The following is a 22,412-nucleotide window of genomic DNA, read 5'->3' as shown; positions in this document are numbered from 1 at the left end:
AGCATTAGTGGTAGAAACATGTTTAAATTGGGATGCTGATAACTGAGAGAGGCTGTTATTTTATTCCTTTTTTTAACTCAAATTGTGCTTAATTTGCTTGGCATTAGGCATTAACTGTTTGTGTTATATTGTGCTTTCTGCAAGCTGCCAGTTGTTCAGTGCAAAGTTTACACTGTTTTTCTCTGGATTGTTAATAATTGATTTTTAATGTAAATTCCAGTCAGTTTATTTGCTAGATTTGCTTAATTTGTCTGGATTTGCTTAATTTGTTTGGATGTGCCAAACTCTGAGCTGCTTTCCATCTCTTTTGGTAGCTCTTTTGGAAATCCAGTTTTCCTCCAAGCCATCCATTTCTTCCTGGGTAGGGAACTGTTCTGGTTCTCTGAACCCATTTTTCATTTTGGATTCTTGCAGGTACACTGATGTTATTGATGTTGTGCAAGCTCTGCAGACTCACCCTGACCCAGATGTGAAATCTTCTTTCATCATTGGAGCAGTCAACACCTGTGTGGAGCCTCTGAGCTGCTACATGGAGCACAGGTGTGCTTTGGAATATTCTTACCAGTTTAAGAGCAAATATGTCGATTTTTGGTATCTCTTTTATAATAATTTGTGATTTGTGATTTTTAAAAGCCACTCAAATCCCATAAAATTGCTTAATAATCCATCTTGGAGGAACTTGGAAGTGCTGTTTGGTTTATCAGGATGGCACTTGGTTTCCACTGGGTATATAATTGTATAGAACATCAATAGAAGTTCAGCTCCAATAGAAGTTCAGCTCCTAGAAGAATAAACAAAGATTGTTTAAATACAAATCCTCTGGTTAAGGGCTTTGTAACATTTGGGCAGTCATTTGTCCTCTGAGTAATTCTCTTTTTTGCAATCTTGTAGTCAGTCAGATTAAAAATGGAGATGTGCATCTCGTGGGTTATTGATTCTGCCACTACTTTTGGATGTTTAAAAAGAATTTACAGGTTTCAGATATGGAATTGAAGGGAAACAATCCCTGAAATGGGGAAGGGAATGACAAAGCACGGAAGCCAAAGCATTGCAAGTGTTAAAATCTGATATCCTGGGTTACTGCAGAGCCAGGGTGGGGAGGAAATGGTCACAGAGCCAAGTCACTGACCTTTGGAAATAGTTTGGTTTCATAGTAAATGTGTGTGCTCCAGACTTCTACAAACATGGAAATCATTTCTCAGACCTACCTGTAAAATTGTAACACTCCAATGTTTTAATTATGCCTTGCAGCTGATTTGATAAAAGTAAGTTCCAGCAGTTAGAGTTTTTGGAGTTGGTAGCACTGCTTCTGTTTGTGATCAAACTGTGCATCACAGCTTAGAGGAGAACTGCCCAAGCAGTTTCTAAAAGTGCATTCCTGACATTTCCTGCCTGTTTTTAAACACTAACCAAGGTGCTGCTTGTGCTTTGCAGTAGTCAATAAATAGACTTTACCTTGCTGCTTCTTCTTGTCTCCGTGACAAAGACACCAAACAAATATTGAAGACTACATAAAAAATTGGTGAATTGATGCTGGAGTGCTGTTTAAACTTGTTCTTTCCATAATTCTAGGAAAGACAAGTTCCATTTCTGTTTTATTTTTAACTTACTAACGTGTTACTAGTCATGGTACTGTGTAGTGTTTAGCAGCAGCAGCCTGCAGTCCTTTCACACTGTTTTTCTCCTCAAGTGCAGAAGCAATTGAAGGCAGAGGCTCAGCCTGTGCTGGAGATTATTTCTATTTTGCTTTGGAGTTTGTTCTGATAAGAATTTCCCAAGTAGCCACACAGTGCCAGTGGCAAACCTTGCAGTTGGGAAGCTTTGGTGACTTCACTGGGAGAATGGAACAGAGTGGATTTCATGTCTGGCTTGAAACTTGCACTCAAGAAAATCAAACCCATTTCCTGCCTCAGAGCTCATCACTGCAGAGATCCAGCTCTTCCATGAGCATGGCATGAAGCTTTTCCCCATTTTTAATTAGCAGACCAGGGCAGGGGAGAGGGAGTTGAAGGGAACAGGTAAAATGGTTTTCTTGAGGTTTTGTGTCCATGATAAAGCTCCTGAAAATAATTGTCACTTGTCTGACACAGCAGCAGAAATTGGCATTCTGTACATCCAGGCTTTCTATGGAAAGTTCTCACTCTTTGAAAGGCACAATTCTTTAGGGCAAACTTTAAATTTCTATTGTTTAAATAAGAATTAAAATACCATTGAAGCATTTCTGCTTCAATTCTTTGAGTTCTGCTTCTATTTTTTAGAGTACAGAAGAAATTGCACGGTGGGAATTAGCTCTTAAATCTGTTGGAGAATTAAAACCATCTCCAAAACTGATTTTTGGGGGAAAAGTCCTGAAAGACATAAGCTGTGAGGATGTTGCAGTTTCATGGATTGAGGAAAAGAAGCATGAAAATGGTTTGGTTTGCGAGACTCTGTCAGCATCCAAGTGAATGTAAATGTTTTACTTCAATAATAATATCCATTCTTGATATGTGAACTTTTTGGTTTTTTAGGCTTCTTTTTCCCAAGTTCTTGGACCAGTGTTCACAAGGTATGTGTCACTTTTCCCGACTTTGAGCTCTACAGAATTGGTCATTGTTGAAGGAGAAACTGCAAAATGCCCAGGACAAGAGTAGCTGATTTTCTTGCAGTCAGAATGCTGCAAGAATTACAAATACCTGAGCCATGTGGCCAAATAAATACCTGGATTTATTATTTTGTGCTATTAGTACATGTAGCTTAAAGGTCATGATAAACTCTTGGAGGTAAGAACAATCTCTGTCAAACATGATAGGCAGGAAATGAAAAAATTCTGGAGCATGATCCATTTTGAAGTCCTCATGTGCAGGATGGGTTTCTTAAAATCATGATTAAACATTAATTAAACTGCTCACACTGAGCTGTTGTAACTGGGAGTGAGATGGATTGGATTGGAGTTCCTGGCATAAATGCCCTCAAATCCCTGGCCCAAGTGCTCAAGGCCAGGTTGGGTTTATTTTTGGGGTTATTTTGTCTTCATATTTAAATGCAGTTGTTGGAAAATCATAGTAGGACTCTGTGCTCTTCTTGTGGCTGCTTCAACTCTGATTGCTCTGCTTGGCTGCCAGAGTGCTGCCACCTCTTTTTCATGGGTGAAGAGAACCTTAAAGAATGAAGTTGTGAACAAGCTGGACAGAAAGTGGGTGCTGTTATATAAATCAATATTTTATTTAGAGAAAAGTGTTGGTGCTCCAAATTGGAAAATTACCACGTGTACAGCAACTGGTAAAATTGGAGAGAGCAGGAGAATGTTAAGAATGTGAAGAATTATTAAAAACTACAGAGAAGTTAAAGGTGCAAATTGTTTTGTGAAAGAGTAAATAAAACACTCAAAGCTTTGTTTTTCTTAAAGTGAATTTGTACAGAGTGGGTTGGGTGAGAATTGGTCATTGTTGAAGGAGAAACTGCAAAATGCCCAGGACAAGAGTAGCTGATTTTCTTGCAGTCAAAATGCCTCAAGAATTACAAATACTGGAGGTTAGAGGAATGTTCTTGTGGCAGGGAATAATTTCTGCCCATTGCAAAGTGTTGTCATCCAGTTCTGTGATACAGAATGTGACATCAGATGCCTGAGAGGTCCCTTTGTGGAAAGAAATTGTTTCACAAAAATAGGGGTAATTTTTGTATGAAAGGTTCAGGAGGAAAAGTGTGCTTTGAAGTGAGATGTGGCACGCTGAAACTTTCCAGACAGATGCAGAATTGTGCCACGTGTGCAATAGTAGAGAATTCACATCTGCATAATTCATAGAATCACAGTCTGGTTTGGGTTGAAGGGACCTTAAAGTGCATTTTAGTGCCACCCCCTGCCATGGCAGGGACACCTTCCAGTGTCCCAGGCTGCTCCAAGCCCTGTCCAGCCTGGCCTTGGGCACTGCCAGGGATCCAGGGGCAGCCCCAGCTGCTCTGGGAACAACTGAGAGAGAATTCCTGATGGTCTCACACACCTGGGAATTCACTTCTGGTGCAACAACAGCCAGACTTAACGAGACATTCACACAGAGATATTAATTCATATTTTTTGTATGCTGTGCACCCCAATATTGTTTGTTTTGCTGTGTCACCAAAGGGCCAGGACTGAGCTGTCTTGGATTTTGGATTTTTTTTTTTTAGAACTTGGGATTGAAGGTACTTGAGATGGTACTTTGTGTTTAGTTTTGAATGTTTATTTTTAAATTTATATTACAGTTTTATAAGCAGTGAGTTTTGTATTTAGTATCTTACTAATAAGGTAACTATTTTTTAATAAGGTTTTTTAAGGTTAAACTATCTAATTAAGAAATGATACTTAAATTGTTTTTACTTTTAACTTAATAATGAATTCCTTGAAGTCCACAATGCAGACTTTTCTGTCGAATTACAAAATCCTACTCAAACTTATGAAGAAGAAGGTGAAGAAGAAGCTTTTGTTCTAAAACTTTTATTTGTTTTATATATATTACTATATTTTAAAGCTCTAAACTCTAAGTTTTTTACTTTGTGACATTATATGCTTTTAACTAAACTACACACTTTAGAGTTATTAATTAATTTTGGAAATTTTCTTTATGGTTTCAAGTCAAATGTAGTGTTTTCTTGGGAGTTGGGGTCTGTTAGTGCAGAAAGTCTAAAATTCTCAGTATCTAGAACTCTAAGAGTGCTGAACTGGGCTTTGTACAAATCTGAATCCAGAACTTTGTGGGTGTAGGAAAAGCCAAGTGCAGCCTTAGGCCAGTAGGAATTAATTAGACTTTGGATCTGTGCTTTTTCCTTCTATCTTCAAATGTGGGGAGTGAGTTGGGTTTGCCTTCTGCTGCCTTCCTCTGTGTCACAGAGGTTCCTGGGCATGTCATCAATGTGACATTTTCCAGAATTTCTGTTTGGAGAGCCCCAGGACTGACAGAGGCAGATGGGGAGTGGGGAGAACTGACAAAGCCAAAGACCAACAGGAATATCCTGTGCATACTTCCTTAAACTTCTCCAAAAATTCCTGCCACCATCTGTGTGCTGTAATTCCCTTTTGTCTCTCTTTTCTTTATTTCTTTTTGTCTTTCTGTCCTTCCTTTCTTGCACAGAAGCTGTAAGATGATACCTTCCTAGTCCAAGGGCACCCTGGCATCCCTTGTGAAACAATTTCATATAGAACACAAATTAAGACATCACCATTGTTAAATATTCCCATTGTAAGTTTGGGAGCAAAGAGGAGCCATTATTTTCATACAGCATATGTATTTTTAATCCATCCCTCCTGTTCCTTTCCTGCTTCCATTGAACATGCTATTCCCCAGGCTGCAAGGGTTCTTTTCTTGAGAGGAGTGTATAAATAAGGATTTAAACAAAACTGGGTGGTCTTCAAAATGCATCTCCTAGAAACAGAGATGGCAGTGGCAATTTAAATAGAAAAGGTTAAATTTGTTCATTCCTGAAGCCTTGGAGGCACCTTCCAGTTCTCAGGAAGTTGTTTTTCTTTGGATTGCACTCCCTGTGCATCAATCCAGGGTCATGAACTGGAGCCTGTGACCCCAACACCTCCAGGATTTATGGCTGGGTGTGAGCAGAGCCAGAGCTCTGAGCAGGCTTCTCCTGCTTCCAGGGTGGTGTGGGAGATCCAGTCAGGAGAGACAGGGGTGCCCTGGGCCAGGGATTGATGGAGAAGGGGCAGGGTGCTGAGAGGAGATGAGCTGCAGAGCTGTGGGATTTGCTAGGTTTCATTCTCCCTGAACCTTTTCTTTTTAACTGAGAGCTTTTCCAGCTTAGTCCTTGACAGTTATGGATCCTCTCCAAGGCATTGTCACATGGACTCAGTGGCAGCTCTGTGGCACAGCCACAGGGTGGTGGGGGGTGATTCAGGAATCCCAGAATGGTTTGGGTTGGAAGGGACCTCAAAACTCATTCCAACCCCCTTCCACCTTCCACCATCCCAGGCTGCTCCAAGCCCCATCCAGCCTGACCTGGAATAGTCCAGGGCTGGAATGATTATCTTATTCATGGTATAATTATCTTATTTATATTTTTATCCTAATTTCATGATTAATAGCCCCAAACTTGATATCATTTCAAGCCTGCACATGGCTTACATTTCAAAGGGTGCTTGCTGTTCTCCCCCCATCTTCCCCCTGTGCATTGGAGAAGACAGGGATGTTGCTGAAATTGGAGTGGAGCCTTCTTTGCAAGGTTAAAAGAGAAATGCAGTGATGGAGCTTTGTGCTGTTAGTGGAGCTCTGGCTGGGAAGGGTCAGTGATGCAAAGAGCAGAGAGATGCAATGAAGTGCCCCAGAAATACTTGGTGCAGGAATTTGTGTGTAAAGCAGCCTTTGCATGGATTAATGTGATTTAAGACTTGTGTAAAGACCAGGAATTGGTGTGATCAGTTGTTTCATCTTTGCTTTGAGTGGTTGGAGGCAGAGGAAATGCATCCTGGCTCAGCTGTTCCTGGATATTGGAGATTTTCTGTTCTTCCTTCCACTCCACTTGCAGTCACAGGAAAGTGTCAGAGCAGGCCTGCACATCTTGAGCAAAGAAAGAACATTTATTGTAAAATTACAGAATTGTTTAGCTTGGAAAAGACCTCTAAGATCATCAAATCCAATTACCAACCCAGCACCACTGCCCAGTTCCCCATTACCCCTGTCAAGAGCCACCTCCACGAGTTCTTTGAACATTTCCAGGGATGGGGACTCCACCACTGCCCTGGGCAGGGCTGGACAACCCTTTCCATGAAGAAATATTCCTAATATCTCATCTACACCTCCCCTGGCACAACTTGAGGCTGTTTCCTTTCCATTTCCTCTCCATCCCTCACACTGAGGACAGTACAGACATCCTAGGGAGGCACCAAGTGTTGACACTGCAGTTTCTTTGAGGAACTGGGCTGAAAGTCAAATCATGTATAATTGGAAAGCAGGGATCCTAGAACTGAAATGAGCTGGATGGTTTTCTCTTATCTTTTTGATGTCTCATGGGTTCAGCCTTGCTGTCTGAATAACCTTTTGGAGTCTTTAAAAACACTCTTCTCTTGTGGCAACTGAGTGTCCAAAATTCTGATTTTTAGCTGCTCAGTCTCTTACTGCACACTGAATTCACCAAGAGATTTTACACCTTAGTGTTCTTTTTTTTTTTTGTTAAACTAGTCCTGCTCAAATTGATTCCTGTGTGGATTTGTTATTTTAATTGATTGATTCTATGGATTGAGTCCAGATTGATTCTGTTAGATGAAAGATTCTCTGCTTGGTTTTTTTGTTGTAGTGGATTTTCTTTTTGTTTTTAATGAAAGAATGCAGTGAGAGGGAAGGAAAATAAGAGAAGAATGGTTGGAATATCAGTGAATGGTTGATTAGTCACTGTTTACATGCCTGAGCTGTGTAAAATATCCCCTGATTTCCTTCCACAGGACTGGTGAGTAACGTGGTTTTCACAAGTCATGCCACAGAGCAGAGGCACCCACTGCTGGTGCAGCTGCAGAGCCTGATCAGAGCAGCAAATCCTGCAGTTTCCTTCATCCTGGCAGAAAATGGGATTGTAACAAGGTAACTTCCATCAGGATTTATTGCTTTTGGCACAGGGGCCACCAGCACTCAGAAACTTCTGTTCTCGTGGTTTTACTCTGGTGATTTATAGGAAGGAAATGCAGATTTTTTTCTTAATTGCTTCTCGTGCAAAAGGGATTTTCCCTTTACTTTTATGGGCATATAAATACAGGGATTAGGAAATGTGTTTTGTTTGCAGAGTGTGATTTATGTTGCTGTTACTGCCATACTAAAGGAAAAGTGCTCTTAATTTTACTGTCACTAGCACGTTATGTTTTATGTAAGTAGATAGTGGCCACTTTATTTAACTTAGAAAATTAAAAATCTCCATTTTTATCTCTTTACAGGAACGAGGATATTGAACTCATTCTCTCAGAAAGCAGTTTCTCAAGTCCTCAGATGATGAGAGCTCGATATTTAATGTACCCTGGCTGGCAAGTATCTAGACTGAGAAGTATTAAAACTATTTTTCTAATTAACTTGAAGATTAAAATGTTTCACTAACTTCATTTTTATTTTTTTTTTCCCTAAGACTACTCGTTTGGAACAGGCAGCAGCTTTGTAAATCATTTTTAAGAGAGCTGATGATTATTCTTAGTGGATACAAGATTGCTGCCCTTTTATGGGGGGAAAAAACTCCTTTCTGGGCACCATTTAAATCCATGGCAAGATTACTGTTGCTTTGCAGAAGAATAGGCAAGAACCCTGTGGGAATAAACTGGGAAGGATTGGGATGGGTGAGGTCAATAATGACTGGAGTAATTTCATCCTGACAGCTATTCAGCATTACTGGAATGAACTTGCTCTGTCAGTCTGGCCATTAGCAGAGCAATTCTTCACAAAAGCCAGGAACTCAGTGACAGCCCTGGCACAGCTCAGGCACAAACCCACGTGGCACCAAATTTCCACTGAACATCCAGGGAGATTTCTCCTGGCTCAGGGCTCTTCACACATCTTGTTGCAATTCTCTCTGCTGCACCTTTTTGGCAGAAATCTGCAGCTCTCAGGCTTCACAACTCCTGGCTGACCAGGCTCTGTGCTGGAAACATTTATTTATCATACCTTGCAGTCCTCTGTATCTCTTTATTAATAAATTTGGTTCTGAATTGGATGCAAGTAGCCAAGTACAGCTGCTGGAGTGAAGCACAAGGCTTGGGGTGAGGATATTGAATTAATATCATCAGAGCTGCTGGTGGACTGCATGGAGCCAAAGAGAGAGAGCAGGAAAAGAAAATATTTCAAACTTTTGGGCAGCTGTTAATCTATTTGATGACAGTATGCAAGAATTGGATCTGGGTGGTGTGGAAGAGAAGGAAAGAAGCAAGAAGAGCATCAAAAGCATCCAGGGAGATCTTATTGCAGCCTTGCAGTACCTAAAGAGTGCTCAAAAAAGGAATAGAATGACTTTTTACATGGGTAGATGGTGACAGGACACAGAGAAGGGTTTTAAGCTAAAAGAAGAGAGATTTAGATAAGGTGTGAGGGAAAATTCTTCCCTGTGAGGGTGCTGAGCCCCGGCACAGGTGCCCAGGGCTGCCCCTGGAAGTGTCCAAGGCCAGGTTGGAGCACCCTGGGCTAGTGGAGGGTGTGGGAATGAGATGATTTTTAAGGTCCATTCTGATTTTAACCATTTCAAGACTCCATGAAAAGGAGTCCTGAGTGCTTTGACCAACCTGATGCTGTTGAAAGCACATTCTCACAGAGAAGAAATCTCTGTATTTGCCTTCCTCTGAGCAAGGCTCATCTGTGGTGAAAGAACAGATGTTTTTTGCTGGATGAGAAGCAGAAGCTGCTGTGATTTCTGTCTGTTGAAGGTGTTTGGTTTTGTCTCCAGGTATGAGGGCAGATATGGGGCTGGGCCCGTGTTCCCTCCCATGGTTCAGATCTGTGTGTGGTTCAGCCGCCCTCTGGAGAAAACAAGATTTGTCACCAAGTGCAAAGGTACCAATGAACTTTGCCTGACTTGATTGAAATCCAAGTTTGGGATGCTGAGGGATAGAGGGGAAGGAAGGCACTGACGTAACACAGTTATTTAATCACTGCTGAAGTTAACTTCTAATTGAAAACTCAGCTTTCCTTCCTAAAAGTACAGTAAATTCTGTTCCTTAGTGTCAGCTCTGGAAAACTGTCCCATGATTTTTGTTCAGATGAAAATCTAATTGAATTTTTGGTTTCTAGGACTGAGACGACTTCCTGTGTTTGCTTTTTTATTTTATGTCTCATTGTATTTGGTAGTGTTGAAATACAGTTTTATAAGTGACCATCAGCTTCTACTTGTTATGCCAAATAATTGTTTGTAGCTCCTAGAAAACAGGCTCAGCTCTAGAGGAGATACATTACCAAACCTCTCCTCCTCTGCTTAGCCAAGAAGTGTTCAAGAGGAGGATTTTACCTCCCCCCCACACTGTGAGAGTTCCTTATGCCAAACACACCTTATTTCCCAAAATCCATGGCAAAGAATGAGAAAAATAAATGTTCATAGTGGGACTCCAAGGCACATGGCAGCTTTTCCTTTGGAAGCCATGGGATGTGGATTAGGGATCAGCTGCACAGGTTTTACCAGAAGCTCCACCAAGGAGAAGAAAAAGAAGTTGAGATAATCTGTTTATCTTCTGTTTCAAACAGCAATTAAGTCGTTGCTCAAGCCAAGTCCTTTTTCTGGAAACATTTATCACATCATGGGCAAAGTGAAGTTTTCAGGTAAGGGCAAATTGCTCTGAGGTGTTGTGATCACACTGCACCTTGTGGGTGTTTAAAGAAGTATTTCTGTCCTGGCTTCTGTCTGCACAGTTCCATTACATACCTGAGTTTACTTTAACAATGCTTTATAGTGAATGTCTGGTGGTGCTGTAGCTGCCTTCTCAGCTAAACAGGACATCAAATTCCTGGGTTTAAAGGCATTTCAGATAAAGACAGTTCCAAGGACTGGAATTTTGAGCTTGGTTCTGAAAGATCAAAAGGGTAAGAACTGTCTGTTATGGACCCTCCAGGCCAAACCTAAGAGGGGCATTCCTGCCATGGGGGTTCAGGAGGAGAGGTCCTGGGCTGATGCAGAATTAACCTGGATGAGAGAAGAGCTTTTTGTTGTCTCACTGTGCTGATGTTAGATTAGATTAGCAATTATCAGGCCCTTCCTTCTGTCCTCTCCTTGTTAGATGCTGACAAAGTCATTGAAGTGTGTCACAACACAGCAGCAAATTCCCTCAGCCTGGTGCCTGTTCCAGAGGGGCCAACTCCTCCTGATTCCAGAAATGATCCCAGAGACTGCAGCAGTCAACAGGAATATTTCCTTGTGTTCATTGGCTGCTCCCTGAAGGAAGAGGACATCAAAGATTGGCTCAGAGAAACTGCAAAACAGGTTTGTGGGCAGGTTTCCTTTTGTTCAGTGCTTGGCATTTCTTAACAACCAAAGGAAAAATCTGAGTGGCTCAGTGAAACATTTGGGTTTCTTAATTAATCTCTTTTTTTTTTTTTTCTTCTACCAAGGTATTGACATTCTAGGGTGCAAATGGATTTCAGGAAGGGGACTAAGAGTTTACAAATGTGTGTTGTAATCTCTGTATTGTTTTAGTGCTTGCTACAGCTTATTCATGGATTGATTTGCTCTTGAATGCTTGAGCAAATGGATTATGTCCAGGATAAACACAGGGTGATTTAGCTGAGCTGTGATTGCCAAGGGCTGAAGTGTGCTGTGAAATAAATCTTCTTCCAGTACCTGAATGCTGGCAAAGCTGAAAATTTGTTTTGATTCACTAAATTAAACCTCCTTGGAAGTAATCCACTGAAATGGAGGGTAGAGTCCTGTTCATTTTGTCATCTTTAATTAGTGGATTTCTGCATGGCTGATGTATCCATGCAGTGAGGAGTAGGGAGCAGGGAATGTGGCTGTTGCAGGGAGCTCAGAAGGCAGAGTTTGCACAGAGGGATTGCCACAGCTGATTGACAGAATCACAGATCCATAAAATCCTGCAGTGGTTTGGGTTGGAAGGGACCTTAAATCTCATCCAGTTCCACCCACTGCCACGGGCAGGGACACCTTCCACCATCCCAGATTGTTCTAAACCCTGTCCATCCTGGCCTTGGACACTTCCAGGGATCCAGGGGCAGCCACAGCTTCTCTGGGCAACTTTTTGGAACATTTATAAGTTCAAAAAAATACTCCATGTTAGTTCTGTATGGATTAGGATTTGCACAGTGTCTCCCTCCAAAAATTTGTGTAGGAAGGGAAAAGTGTTTCCTGCAGACTGTGGCTGGAGCAGTTGCTAAGGTTCCAAGATTTCTGAGGTTTTTGAATTTCTGAGATGCTCAGGTTCTCATCTTCTGTTCCCCTGTGTTAATTCAGGGAATTAATCCATTTTCTGTGCTGATTATCTCATGCTCTGTGCTTACCACAGGGGGAAAATATGGAGACAAATGCTTTGCCATGTAAGAAAGCTCTTGGTGGAATACTCCTTAAATTTTATGAAAACTTGGAACTTAAATGCTTATCTCAAGTGTGAAGTGTTTCCTCTTTGAGCAATTCAGGACTATAAACACTTTTTGTACAGTCATGGCTAATTGAGGGTTTCAGATAGCTCTAAGAGTTGCCACATGCTGCAGGAAAGAAAGGGATTACAGAATTTCTCAGGCTCAAAACGAAGTTGTTTTTCTGTTCCTGTGCCAGCTTTCTTACAGTAAAGCTGTATTTAAATTGTCTTGTTAAAAATACTTACAGAGTTTTAAATTTCTGAGTGTTTTCTGTTAAGATCAGTGAATTTTTACTTTTGTTTTCAGAACATAGTTGTGAATGCCTTCATGGAACTCAATAATTTAAATTTTTTTTTTTTAATACATGCTTCTATGTGGTGGTTTGGGTTTTTTTGGTTTTTTATTTATTTTTTAACCAACTAAGCTGTGGTATCACATTATCACTGTAGTCACATAACTGGAATCTCCTTTTTCACACAGAAACCTCAGAGGAAAGCCCTGAAAACCAGAGGAATGTTAACCCTTCAGGAAATCAAAAACATCCACGTGAGTAGAAGCAATAATTTACAAACCCTTCTTTTGGCTGATTTCCCTTAAATATCCATCTGGATGACAGAGCACCTGCCACAACAAGTGTGCTGAGCACTAAATTATTGCAGCACTTTTGGAGCTGTCCAGGAGGGATTAGAGGTATAAATCTGATCTCAGAGCTCCAAATTCACTCTGGAAAGCAGGAGAAGGTGTAAAATTGACCATCTTTGGTGGCTGTGATGGCCCTTTCATTCTCTTTTATCTCTTTGAGTTTGTAAGGACTGTCCCTACAGGTGTTTAATTTAAATTCTTCTCCTGCTGCAGGTGAAACGCCACTTGGATCCACTCCCAGCTGGTTATTTTTACAATGGGACTCAATTTGTGAATTTTTTTGGTGACAAAATGGATTATCATCCATGTATCCTTTAAAATGGGGGGTTTTGGGGAAGGTTTTAGGTAGGCAATGAATGTGCAGCTCTGAAATGTTAACTGCCAAAGCAGATATGGTAAAGAACCAGTTCCTTGCCAGCTAAAGCTTAGTTTTAAAGCCTTTCTTGAGAGATAAGATCTCAGAAACAGAATAGAGCCAACAAAACAAACCCCAAACTGCCCATGAGCTCATGCAGGGAATAATTTATGGACCACAGCTTGTCAAAGAAACATTTTTCAAACCAAATAGTGCTGTAATAGCACTGAATGCCTGGGCACGACTGATAAAACTTCCAAATGAATGGAATTTCATATGTGCACACACTCAAGTGAAAACAATCATATTTTTGTCCTCAGTTTTACCCTGGGATTCCTTGCCAAGGTTCCTCTTGCCCTTGGTCACCATCTGGGGACCTGGGTCAGTGGTGGCCGTGGCAGTGCTGGGTTAACAGCTGCACTCAGAGGGCTTCTCCAGCCTTAATGATTCTGTGATTCTCTCATTTTCATCACTTCCTTTTGCTTTTGTCTTTGCTCATCAACTTCCAAATTGGTTTTATATTCCCAGTTTACTTTTCACGGTAACTTCTCCAAAGTTGGTAAAGATCCAGGTGATGCTGCTTTGGAATAAGAACAGAGTTATTTTCTGTGCCCTGTGGGACAACTTGAAAATTTTAAACAAACAGATTTCTGTCTGCAGGACACAAAACCCAACAGCAGACTTGGACTTCACTGGAAAATTCTTGATGCCCCATCCCTGGAAGTGTCCAAGGCCAGGTTGGATGGGGCTTGGAGCCCCCTGGGACAGTGGGAGGTGTCCCTGCCCATGGCAGGGGGTGGGATGAGGTGGACTTTAAGCTCCTTCCAGCCCAAACCATTCCAGGATTCTTCACTCCACCTCCCCCTTGGTGTTTGGCAGGGAAAGCTGCAGGCCTGGTTAAGCCTTTCTGGAGGGTTTGAGTTTTGGGCTGAGTTTTAGACTTGTGCTTCAGCAGAACAGCTGGAAATGTGTTCACAGAGTCCCAGAATGGTTTGGGTTGGAAGGGAGCTTGAAGCTGATCTCATTCCAGCACCTTCCAGGGATGGGGAGTCCAAAACCTCTTTGGGCAAGCTGTGCCAGGGCCTCACCACCCTGCCAGGGAAGAATTTCTTCCCAACATCCCATTTAACCCTGCTATGGTTTTGCTGTTCTTAGATCTCCTGGCTGGGAAATATCCCTTGTGCAGCTCTGCTGTAGAACTTCCAGAAAGTAATAAATTGAATTTCTACTTTCACTGAGTGTCCCAGAACCTGCACTTCCTTCAAACCTGGATGTTCTTTTCTACTAAATTCCATTTGCACAAGTGTTCTTCCTTCACCTTTCCCAACCAGTAATGGACCAGTTCATGAATGATTACTTGGAAGAAGCCAACAGGGAAATTGAGAAGTACAACAGGGAGCTGGAGGAGCAGGAGTACCACGACCTCTTTGAGCAGAAGATTTAAGCACGTGGATGTTCCTGAGTGTTCCTGTCTTTGTGTCAGGAACCAAAAATGCTCTTTTGTCCTTCTGGCTCACAAGAAATCGAGTGAAATGTCTGTTTTCAGCACTCCTTCCCAAACTAAGGGATTGTTCCCCTAAGGTTGGCATTTAACATGGTAACTGCTTAGCTGTTTGTACTGTCAGGATTGCTTCCACTTCACCTTAATTCCAGACTGTACAAAGCATCACCTGGAATCTCTGGCTTGTGGTGGAAACGTGGGAAAAAGAAGAAGAAGGAGGAGAAAAGAAGCAAAACTGGATTTATTTCCTAAAAAAGGTCAGAATGTAATTGTGGAATTGGGCCATGGTGCAGATATCAAACAGTCCCTGGGCCTCCCTTGGACATTGTTGCACAGGGGGGAGCTCAGGATGTGGGATTGGGGTTCCCAAAGTGAGAAATGGGGGAACAGCCTCGGAAGAGTCCCCAATCCCAGAATTTTTTGGGTGTTCCCAAAGCAAAAAATGGGGGAATAATTTAAAAAAGTAAGAGAGTCCCTAATCCCACAGCTGCTGGGATGTTCCCAAAGCGAGAAATGGGGGAACTGGGGGGAAAACTCAGAAAAGTCCCTAATCCCACAGCTCTTGGTGTGTTCCCAAAGTGAGAAATGGGGGAACAATGGGGAAAACTCAGAAGAGTCCCTAATGAACAGTTTTTGGGGTGTTCCTGTTCCCAAAGCGAGAAATGGGGGAACAGTGGGGAAAACTCAGAACTGAGTCCCTAATCAGCAGCTGTTGGGGTGTTCCTAAAGTGAAAATTGTAGAAACAGTCGGAACAGCTCAGAAGAGTCCCTAATCCCAGAAGTGTCAGGGTGTTCCCAAAGTGAGAAATGGGGGAACAGTGGGGAAAACTCAAAACTGAGTCCCTAATCAGCAGCTGTTGGGGTGTTCCTAAAGTGAGAGGTGGGGGAACACTTTCTCAGAGTCCCTAATCCCACAGTTGTTAGGATGTTCCCAAAGTGAGAAATGGGAGAATAGTGGGGAAAACTCAGAACTGGGTCCCTAATTAACAATTGTTGGGATGTTCCCAAAGCAAGAAATGGGGGAACACTTTCTCAGAGTCCCTAATCCCACAGCTCTTGGTGTGTTCCCAAAGCAAGAAATGGGAGAATGGTTCAAAAACTTAGAATCCCTGAATCTGCAGCTCTTGGGGTGTTCCCAAAGCGAGAAATGGGGGAACAGTGGGAAGAACTCAGAATTGGGTCCCTAATCCCAGAGCTGTCAGAGCATTCCCAAAGTGAGAAATGGGGGAGTATGAGCACCTAATCCCACAGTTGTTAGGATGTTCCCAAAGTGACAGATGGGGGAACAGTGGGAAAAATAGAGGAATCCTTAATCCCAGAGCTGTTGGGATGTTCCCAAAGCGAGAAATGGGGTAACAATGGGAAAAATTCAGAACTGAGTCCCTAATCCCACAGCTCTTGGTGTGTTCCCAAAGCAAGAAATGGGGGAATGATGAAAAAATTTAGAATCCCTGAATCTGCAGCTGTTGGGATGTTCCCAAAGCGAGAAATGGGGGAACAGTGGGGAGAACTCAGAACTGAGTCCCTAATCCCAGAGCTGTCAGAGCATTCCCAAAGTGAGAAATGAGGGAATGGGAAAAGCTTGGATGAGCACCTGATCCCACAGTTGTCAGGATGTTCCCAAAGTGACAGATGGGGGAACAGTGGGAAAAACTCAGAGGAGTCCCTAATGAACAGTTGTTGGGATGTTCCTGTTCCCAAAGTGAGAAATGGGGGAACAGTGGGGAAAACTCAGAATTGGGTCCCTAATCCCACAGCTGCTGGGGTCTTCCCAAAGTGAAAATTATGGAAAGTGAATAATTAGTGAAAATTATGGGAACAGCTCAGAAGAGTCCCTAATCCCAGAGCTGTTGGGTGATCCCAGAGTGAGAAATGGGGGAACAATGGGAAAAATTCAGAATTGAGTCCCTAATCCCAGAGTTGTCAGAGCATTCCCAAAGTGAGAAATGGGGGAATATGAGCACCTGATCCCACAGCTGTTAGGATGTTCCCAAAGTGACAGATGGGGGAACAGTGGGAAAAACTCAGAGGAGTCCCTAATTAACAGTTGTTGGGATGTTCCTGTTCCCAAAGTGAGAAATGGGGGAACAGTGGGGAAAACTCAGAATTGGGTCCCTAATCCCACAGCTGCTGGGGTCTTCCCAAAGTGAAAATTATGGAAAGTGAATAATTAGTGAAAATTATGGGAACAGCTCAGAAGAGTCCCTAATCCCAGAGCTGTTGGGTGATCCCAGAGTGAGAAATGGGGGAACAATGGGAAAAATTCAGAATTGAGTCCCTAATTCCAGAGGTGTCAGAGCATTCCCAAAGTGAGAAATGGGGGAGTATGAGCACCTAATCCCACAGCTGTTAGGATGTTCCCAAAGTGACAGATGGGGGAACAGTGGGAAAAACTCAGAGGAGTCCCTAATGAACAGTTGTTGGGATGTTCCTGTTCCCAAAGTGAGAAATGGGGGAACAGTGGGGAAAACTCAGAATTGGGTCCCTAATCCCACAGCTGCTGGGGTCTTCCCAAAGTGAAAATTATGGAAACAGTGGGAACAGCTCAGAAGAGTCCCTAATCCCAGAAGTGTCAGGGTGTTCCCAAAGTGAGAAATGGGGGAACAGTGGGGAAAACTCAGAATTGGATCCCTGATCCCACAGCTGTTGTTGTGTTCCCAAAGTGAGAAATTGGGGAACACTTTCCAGAGTCCTTAATCCCAGAGCTGTCAGGGCAATCCCAAAGGGAAAATTGTGGGAACAGTGGGAACAACTCAAAAAAGTCCCCAATCCCAGAGCTGTCAGGGTGTTCCCAAAGAGAGGGAAGAGGGAACATTCCCACCCCCACCTTTGCCAGGGCTCAGCCCATCTCAAACTCAGCACAGTTTGAGTCTGCACTCGAAATTCTGACTTTAAAGAAAAGCTATTTATACATTTCAGGGTGAAATCAATGGAGAAATCTTAATTTCTTCCCAGTGCTCTCATTGGGATTCTGGAAAATATTTCCTGGCTGGCTGCAATGTGCACCTTGCTTAGATTATCCCTGGAGGATTCCTATTGCAGTCCTTAAAATTAGGCAAGGCAAGGGGGAGATTCTTCAGCTAAAGAATTCCTTTTCATGAAGAGAAATGATTTCCAAAGGTAAAAAATAGCAAAGGATGTTACTTGAAGGAGGCAGGAACTTGTTTGTGGAGCTTCCAGAAGAGTTTGCACGCCGTAACATTTCACTGTGCTGGTGAGAAATCAACTTTTGAAATACTTGCAACAGAATTTTTATAGTTCCTACATGATAGAGCAGGAATGCTGGCAGCCTGTCCTGACTTAATTCAGAATCATTTTAAAGGAGGCTTTATAAATCCCTGCCTGAAGGATTATAAAGTACCTTAGCAGCTACTTACAGGTAATTATTGGAGTTTATTTGAATAAGCAGATTATTGTAGCATGCATGTGTTCAGAATTTAGGTGAGAGCGGCCCAGCAGGAATTTTTTATTTTCATATTCCTTTGCCTTAGGGACAGCTCAATCTTTTACTGCAACTGCAGCTTTTCTTTCTGACCAGATGTTTGTGATACAGCAAGAAATGGAATGAAAAATCTCTTGCAGGACACTTAAAATACTTCAAATGTATCTGCACAGCCTCATCCTGAGGCAGGAAAATGAGATTTAACCCCTGCCATCAAACCTGAGGCTGAATTAGAGTTTATGCTTTGCTAAGGAGATGTATTTTTTACCTTTGGAATATGAAATAAGTGAAATTTCAGTGAGCACAAACACATTTTAGGTGGTTTTGGTCTTCATGGCTGGGTGCCTGTCCTGTGAGTGTTGCACAGTGCAGAGTTGGAATTCCAGGTGCTGCAGGCTGGGATAGAAATATTGATAAGGTTTCATTCCATGCTTTCCTCCTAGATTTAAAAAGCTGTCTGAAGACTTTAATATTTTATTTTCCTTTTTTTTTTTTTGCACACCACGAGACTTTATATAAAAACTACTTGTATCCTGTTAGAGGCCAGTAAAAGCCAGCAATTAGTTTGTGTTTTTAGGCTTTCCTGGGGTATTCCCTGGATCACAAGTGTGGAGCATCCTGATAAAGCTCGTGAGTTTTATCTATGCATGGCTAAATTTTAGTCTTAATATCCTGTAGTGCCTGTAGAGCAAAGGTAGCTAGCAGTGGGTTTGGGGGGGCTGCCAGGGGTTTACAGCTAAATCCAGTTGGTTGCATGAAATGATTTCACAGCCCAGAATTTTTAGGAATCTCCAAATTCTGGTGGTGGAGCTGCAATCAAAAGGGGCATTAGGAAATTGAGCTCCAGTTGGAATTGCTTTGCCAATGAACTCAGTGTAAACCCAGCTGTTCCAGTCCCAGTTCTCTCACCTGCAAAGCCATATTTTATAGAGTAGTGGGATGTGATGTGGGAAGAAATTCCAGTGGTTGGGACAGCAGGCACGTGGTGGAGGCTTTGTCTCAACTCTACAGAGTAGATTTAAGTGCAATTGATTGAAAATAGATGAAGATGCTGTAGCTGATTTTTGCTCTGCTGAACTCTTTTTAAGAACTCCAATTTGTGCAGCTCTCAAATCAATATGGATGGGGCTTGATCCAGCTGGAATTCTAAGCCCTGTGAACAACAAAAAAAAGGAAATAATTGGGTTGTGAGTGTGCAAATTGAGCTGTTCCTTAAAAACTGGAGCAGAAGAGCTGGGAACAAAGGCCTAGAACCCTCCTGTCCTGTGCTGCATGTGCTCTATGGTCATAGCTGTGTATTACAAAGACCTTTCACCAGACTGGTACTGGCTCAATTCATGTATTTTGGTATTGAAAGAAATTGATTACCTCAATTTTTATCCTTTATTTTTGAACTGTGACTTTCAAACAGAACAACAACAACAACAACAAAAAAATAGAAAAAAAAAAAAAGAAAAATACCGAAATAGTGAAACTGTGACAATGGAATCCTTTAAAAGTAGTAGTGCCTTGCAGATGACACCATTTATTCCCAAATAAATGGATGTCAGGGGTTGCAACCCCCTTTTTTTTTTAAAGGAAAATAACGGTTTTGGTGAAAGGACTTAAAAAATTTAACCTAGTGACAAATATTAGCACAAATGGTTAAACTGTTTAAAAGAAAACTCTTTGAGGACTGAGATGCCTGATGCTGCTGTTGAAGAGCAGTTGCTGATTTTTTGGGAGTCGATTCTAACGATCAGCAGCGCTTTTTGAATTTTATTTTATTTTATTTTTGTTTTTTAGAAGAGTGTAACTTTTGTACTCTGGTCAGAGCTGTTTGTACTGTATGGAATCCCCAGCCCAGGGGATTTGGTGTCCTCACTCCTTGGAAGTCGAGGTGAGGATGGAGCTCGAGGTTTGAACAATTTTTGCTACTGTATAATTAAAAAAAAAAAAAAACCAACAAAAAAGCACCATTTCTAACCCACTGATGTTTGGATCCAGCAAAAGTGCCATTACACCTTTTCCTTTTCTCTTTTATTGTACTTGGAAAAATTTGTGTCCAGGCATTGCTGAGCTTGGGAAGTGCTGAAGAGTCCTCAAGGGGTTTCCACGCTTTGCTGACCTTTGTTAGCAGCTTGTGGTGGTGTTTTTTTCTTTCTCCTCACAGAGAATGAGTGTGATCAGAAGTTACTGAAGTTATAGGATTCAAATGTGACAAACTTAGCAGGGGAACCTTTGCAACTTGAGCTGCTCTGCAATCTGGGAGTATTTGAATTTTAAGCTGTGCAATTTGGGATTAATCCAGTTTTACTCTTTGCAATTAACACACCTGATTGCAGGGAGGAGTTGAGTTGCAAGTCAGGGTTCCCTAATAAGTTGGAATTTTTTTTTTAAATTATTGTTATTTTTTAATTGAAACTTGTCTGAATTTGCACAGATTTAAGCTCTGGAATACTTTGTTATTCTTGAAAAGGGAAAAAAACCATTGTGACTAGTATAGTGAATTGTGAACTGTGAGTTGGTAGAACCACAAGGTTGATCTAATCTTAGGTTGTTAAAAATGTACCTCAGCAAGCTCCTGAGAAATTGCTTCATTTTTACCCAACAGCCAGATCCTGATGTAACACTTCTCACTTTACAATGTGCCAAAATTCACTTTTATACTAGTTCTCAATGCTTTAATATTTGCAAGTCGAAGTGAAAAACGTGTTCCTTACAAACACTACTGTAACTTCAGTTCAGCTGAATGGTGTGATTGAAGCTTTTTGCCTCTCGTATTTATTACACAACTTGATTCAGTAAATATAAAATGACCTTTCCATTTATTTTTGTATTGTTTTACATGTTTATACCTGCAGTTTGTGTGACTTTTACACCTGTAACTCAGATGTGATGGAAAGAACCAATAAACAGTATCCATCCACTGCCTGGCTTTGACTCCCTTAGTAAACTCACAGGTTCCTAAACTGGAAGTTTTAAACTTTGAATGGTTTTCATTGAAAATTTTTAAACTGGCAGAAAGGTGAGTTGTTTATATTCAAATCAAAATATAAAAATTTAAGGTTTTGTGGGGTATTTTTTAGCTGCTATTTTCAGTTTAGACCTTCTTGCTCGAGCTTTTAATTGGGAAAAATTCAAACTCGAAGGAGATTCATCTGCTTTGTGCTGCTCTGTTTTCAGCAGCTGTGTGTGAGCAAAAATTGATATTTACAGATTTACAGATGCAAGGAGGTGCTAAACCTTCCTCCTTGTGCTCACAGAAACGAGGATGCAGCTTCAGGATCCATGGATCTCCAGTCTGGCTGCCATGGAGAGGCAATCCCACCTTACCCTGCTTTCCCTGAGGGGCTGGGCATGACTCAGAGTTCTGCTGGTTAAGCTCAGCCTGCAGCTGATTCTGTGTCTCTGTTTTACATCACTTTTGCATTTTGGGGGGAGGTTTTGGGCTTGATTTGGTTTTTATGGACAGTTGATGTAAATCCAGCCTGCTTTGCATATTCCAGGTGTGCACATAAAGCAGCAGCTTCTGGGGCTTGGGTTTTGGACTGGAGTCCAGGAGTTTTCCCTTGCTGTGCAGCTGGGTTTGGAAGGAGCCCTGAGCTGTAAATCAGGAATTTGGGTGGCAGCAGGACCAGGGCAATCCCCTGTGCTGGCACTGCTGGGACACCTCCAGTGCTGGGGGTGGTTCTGGGGGCTCCAGAGGGGCTGGGGAAGGGTCTGGAGCCTCAGGAGGGGCTGAGGGAGCTGGGAAGGGGCTCAGCCTGGAGCAGAGGAGGCTCAGGGGGGACCTTGTGGCTCTGCACAGCTCCTGCCAGGAGGGGACAGCCCGGGAACAGGGACAGGAGGAGAGGGAACGGCCTCAGGCTGGGCCAGGGCAGGTTTAGATTGGATATTGGGAAAATTTCTTCATGGAAAGGGTTATTACTCATTGCTCAGAAGCTCTCCAAGGTTACCAAGTCCAACCATTCCCCCAGCACTGCAAGGCCAGCACTGACCATGTCCCCAAGTGCCACATCCACAGGACTGTTAAACCCTCCAGGGATGGGGATTCCACCCCCTGGGCAGCTGTGCCAGGGTTGGACACCCTTCCCATGAAAAAAATGGAAGTTAAAAATGCTTTGAGAGGCTTCAGATGATGGGGAACCCTCTGAGTTTCATTTCCTAACAGAGATGAGGTGGATCTTCCTGAGCATACCCCAAATCAGGGGTTTTAGTCCCATTTCTTGCTCTTAATTATCCCATTTTGGTCAGTCTGGTTGTATCTGGAGAGGTTTCCAGCTCTCCTTGGCTTTTCACGAGCTCCTCTTCCATGTGAACTCATCTGGAATTTCTTTGCCTACGTGTCCACCAACAAATGGAGCCTCCAACTTCATAAATTACCAGCCTAATTAAAGTAATGAATTCCCAAGAGGAATTGCATGGAAATGGGAGCACTTGTTAATTGAATAGCCCTGGGTTAGGCTCCCATTGTACACGTCCCAC

The 22,412-nt window shown here is 42.2% G+C and overlaps 1 protein-coding gene across 1 annotated transcript in view; it reads left to right on the top strand.

Moving 5' to 3' along the window:
* The window catches only part of DNAAF9 (dynein axonemal assembly factor 9), a 73,125-nt gene extending 52,271 nt beyond the window's left edge, over positions 1 to 20,854 (top strand). Inside the window, 10 exon segments of the mRNA XM_059845471.1 lie at positions 415 to 540; positions 2,511 to 2,548; positions 7,403 to 7,538; positions 7,886 to 7,972; positions 9,373 to 9,479; positions 10,164 to 10,238; positions 10,694 to 10,896; positions 12,486 to 12,551; positions 12,861 to 12,954; positions 14,334 to 20,854. Of these exon segments, the coding sequence (XP_059701454.1) occupies positions 415 to 540; positions 2,511 to 2,548; positions 7,403 to 7,538; positions 7,886 to 7,972; positions 9,373 to 9,479; positions 10,164 to 10,238; positions 10,694 to 10,896; positions 12,486 to 12,551; positions 12,861 to 12,954; positions 14,334 to 14,446 (1,045 nt within the window). The 3' untranslated portion in view covers positions 14,447 to 20,854.
* The last annotated feature ends 1,558 nt before the right edge of the window (positions 20,855 to 22,412 follow it).

Source organism: Haemorhous mexicanus, chromosome 4, assembly GCF_027477595.1.
Source record: "Haemorhous mexicanus isolate bHaeMex1 chromosome 4, bHaeMex1.pri, whole genome shotgun sequence".
NCBI lineage: Eukaryota > Metazoa > Chordata > Aves > Passeriformes > Fringillidae > Haemorhous > Haemorhous mexicanus.
The sequence above is the reverse complement of the archived record's forward strand: the minus strand, read 5'-3'. Positions and strand labels throughout refer to the sequence as shown.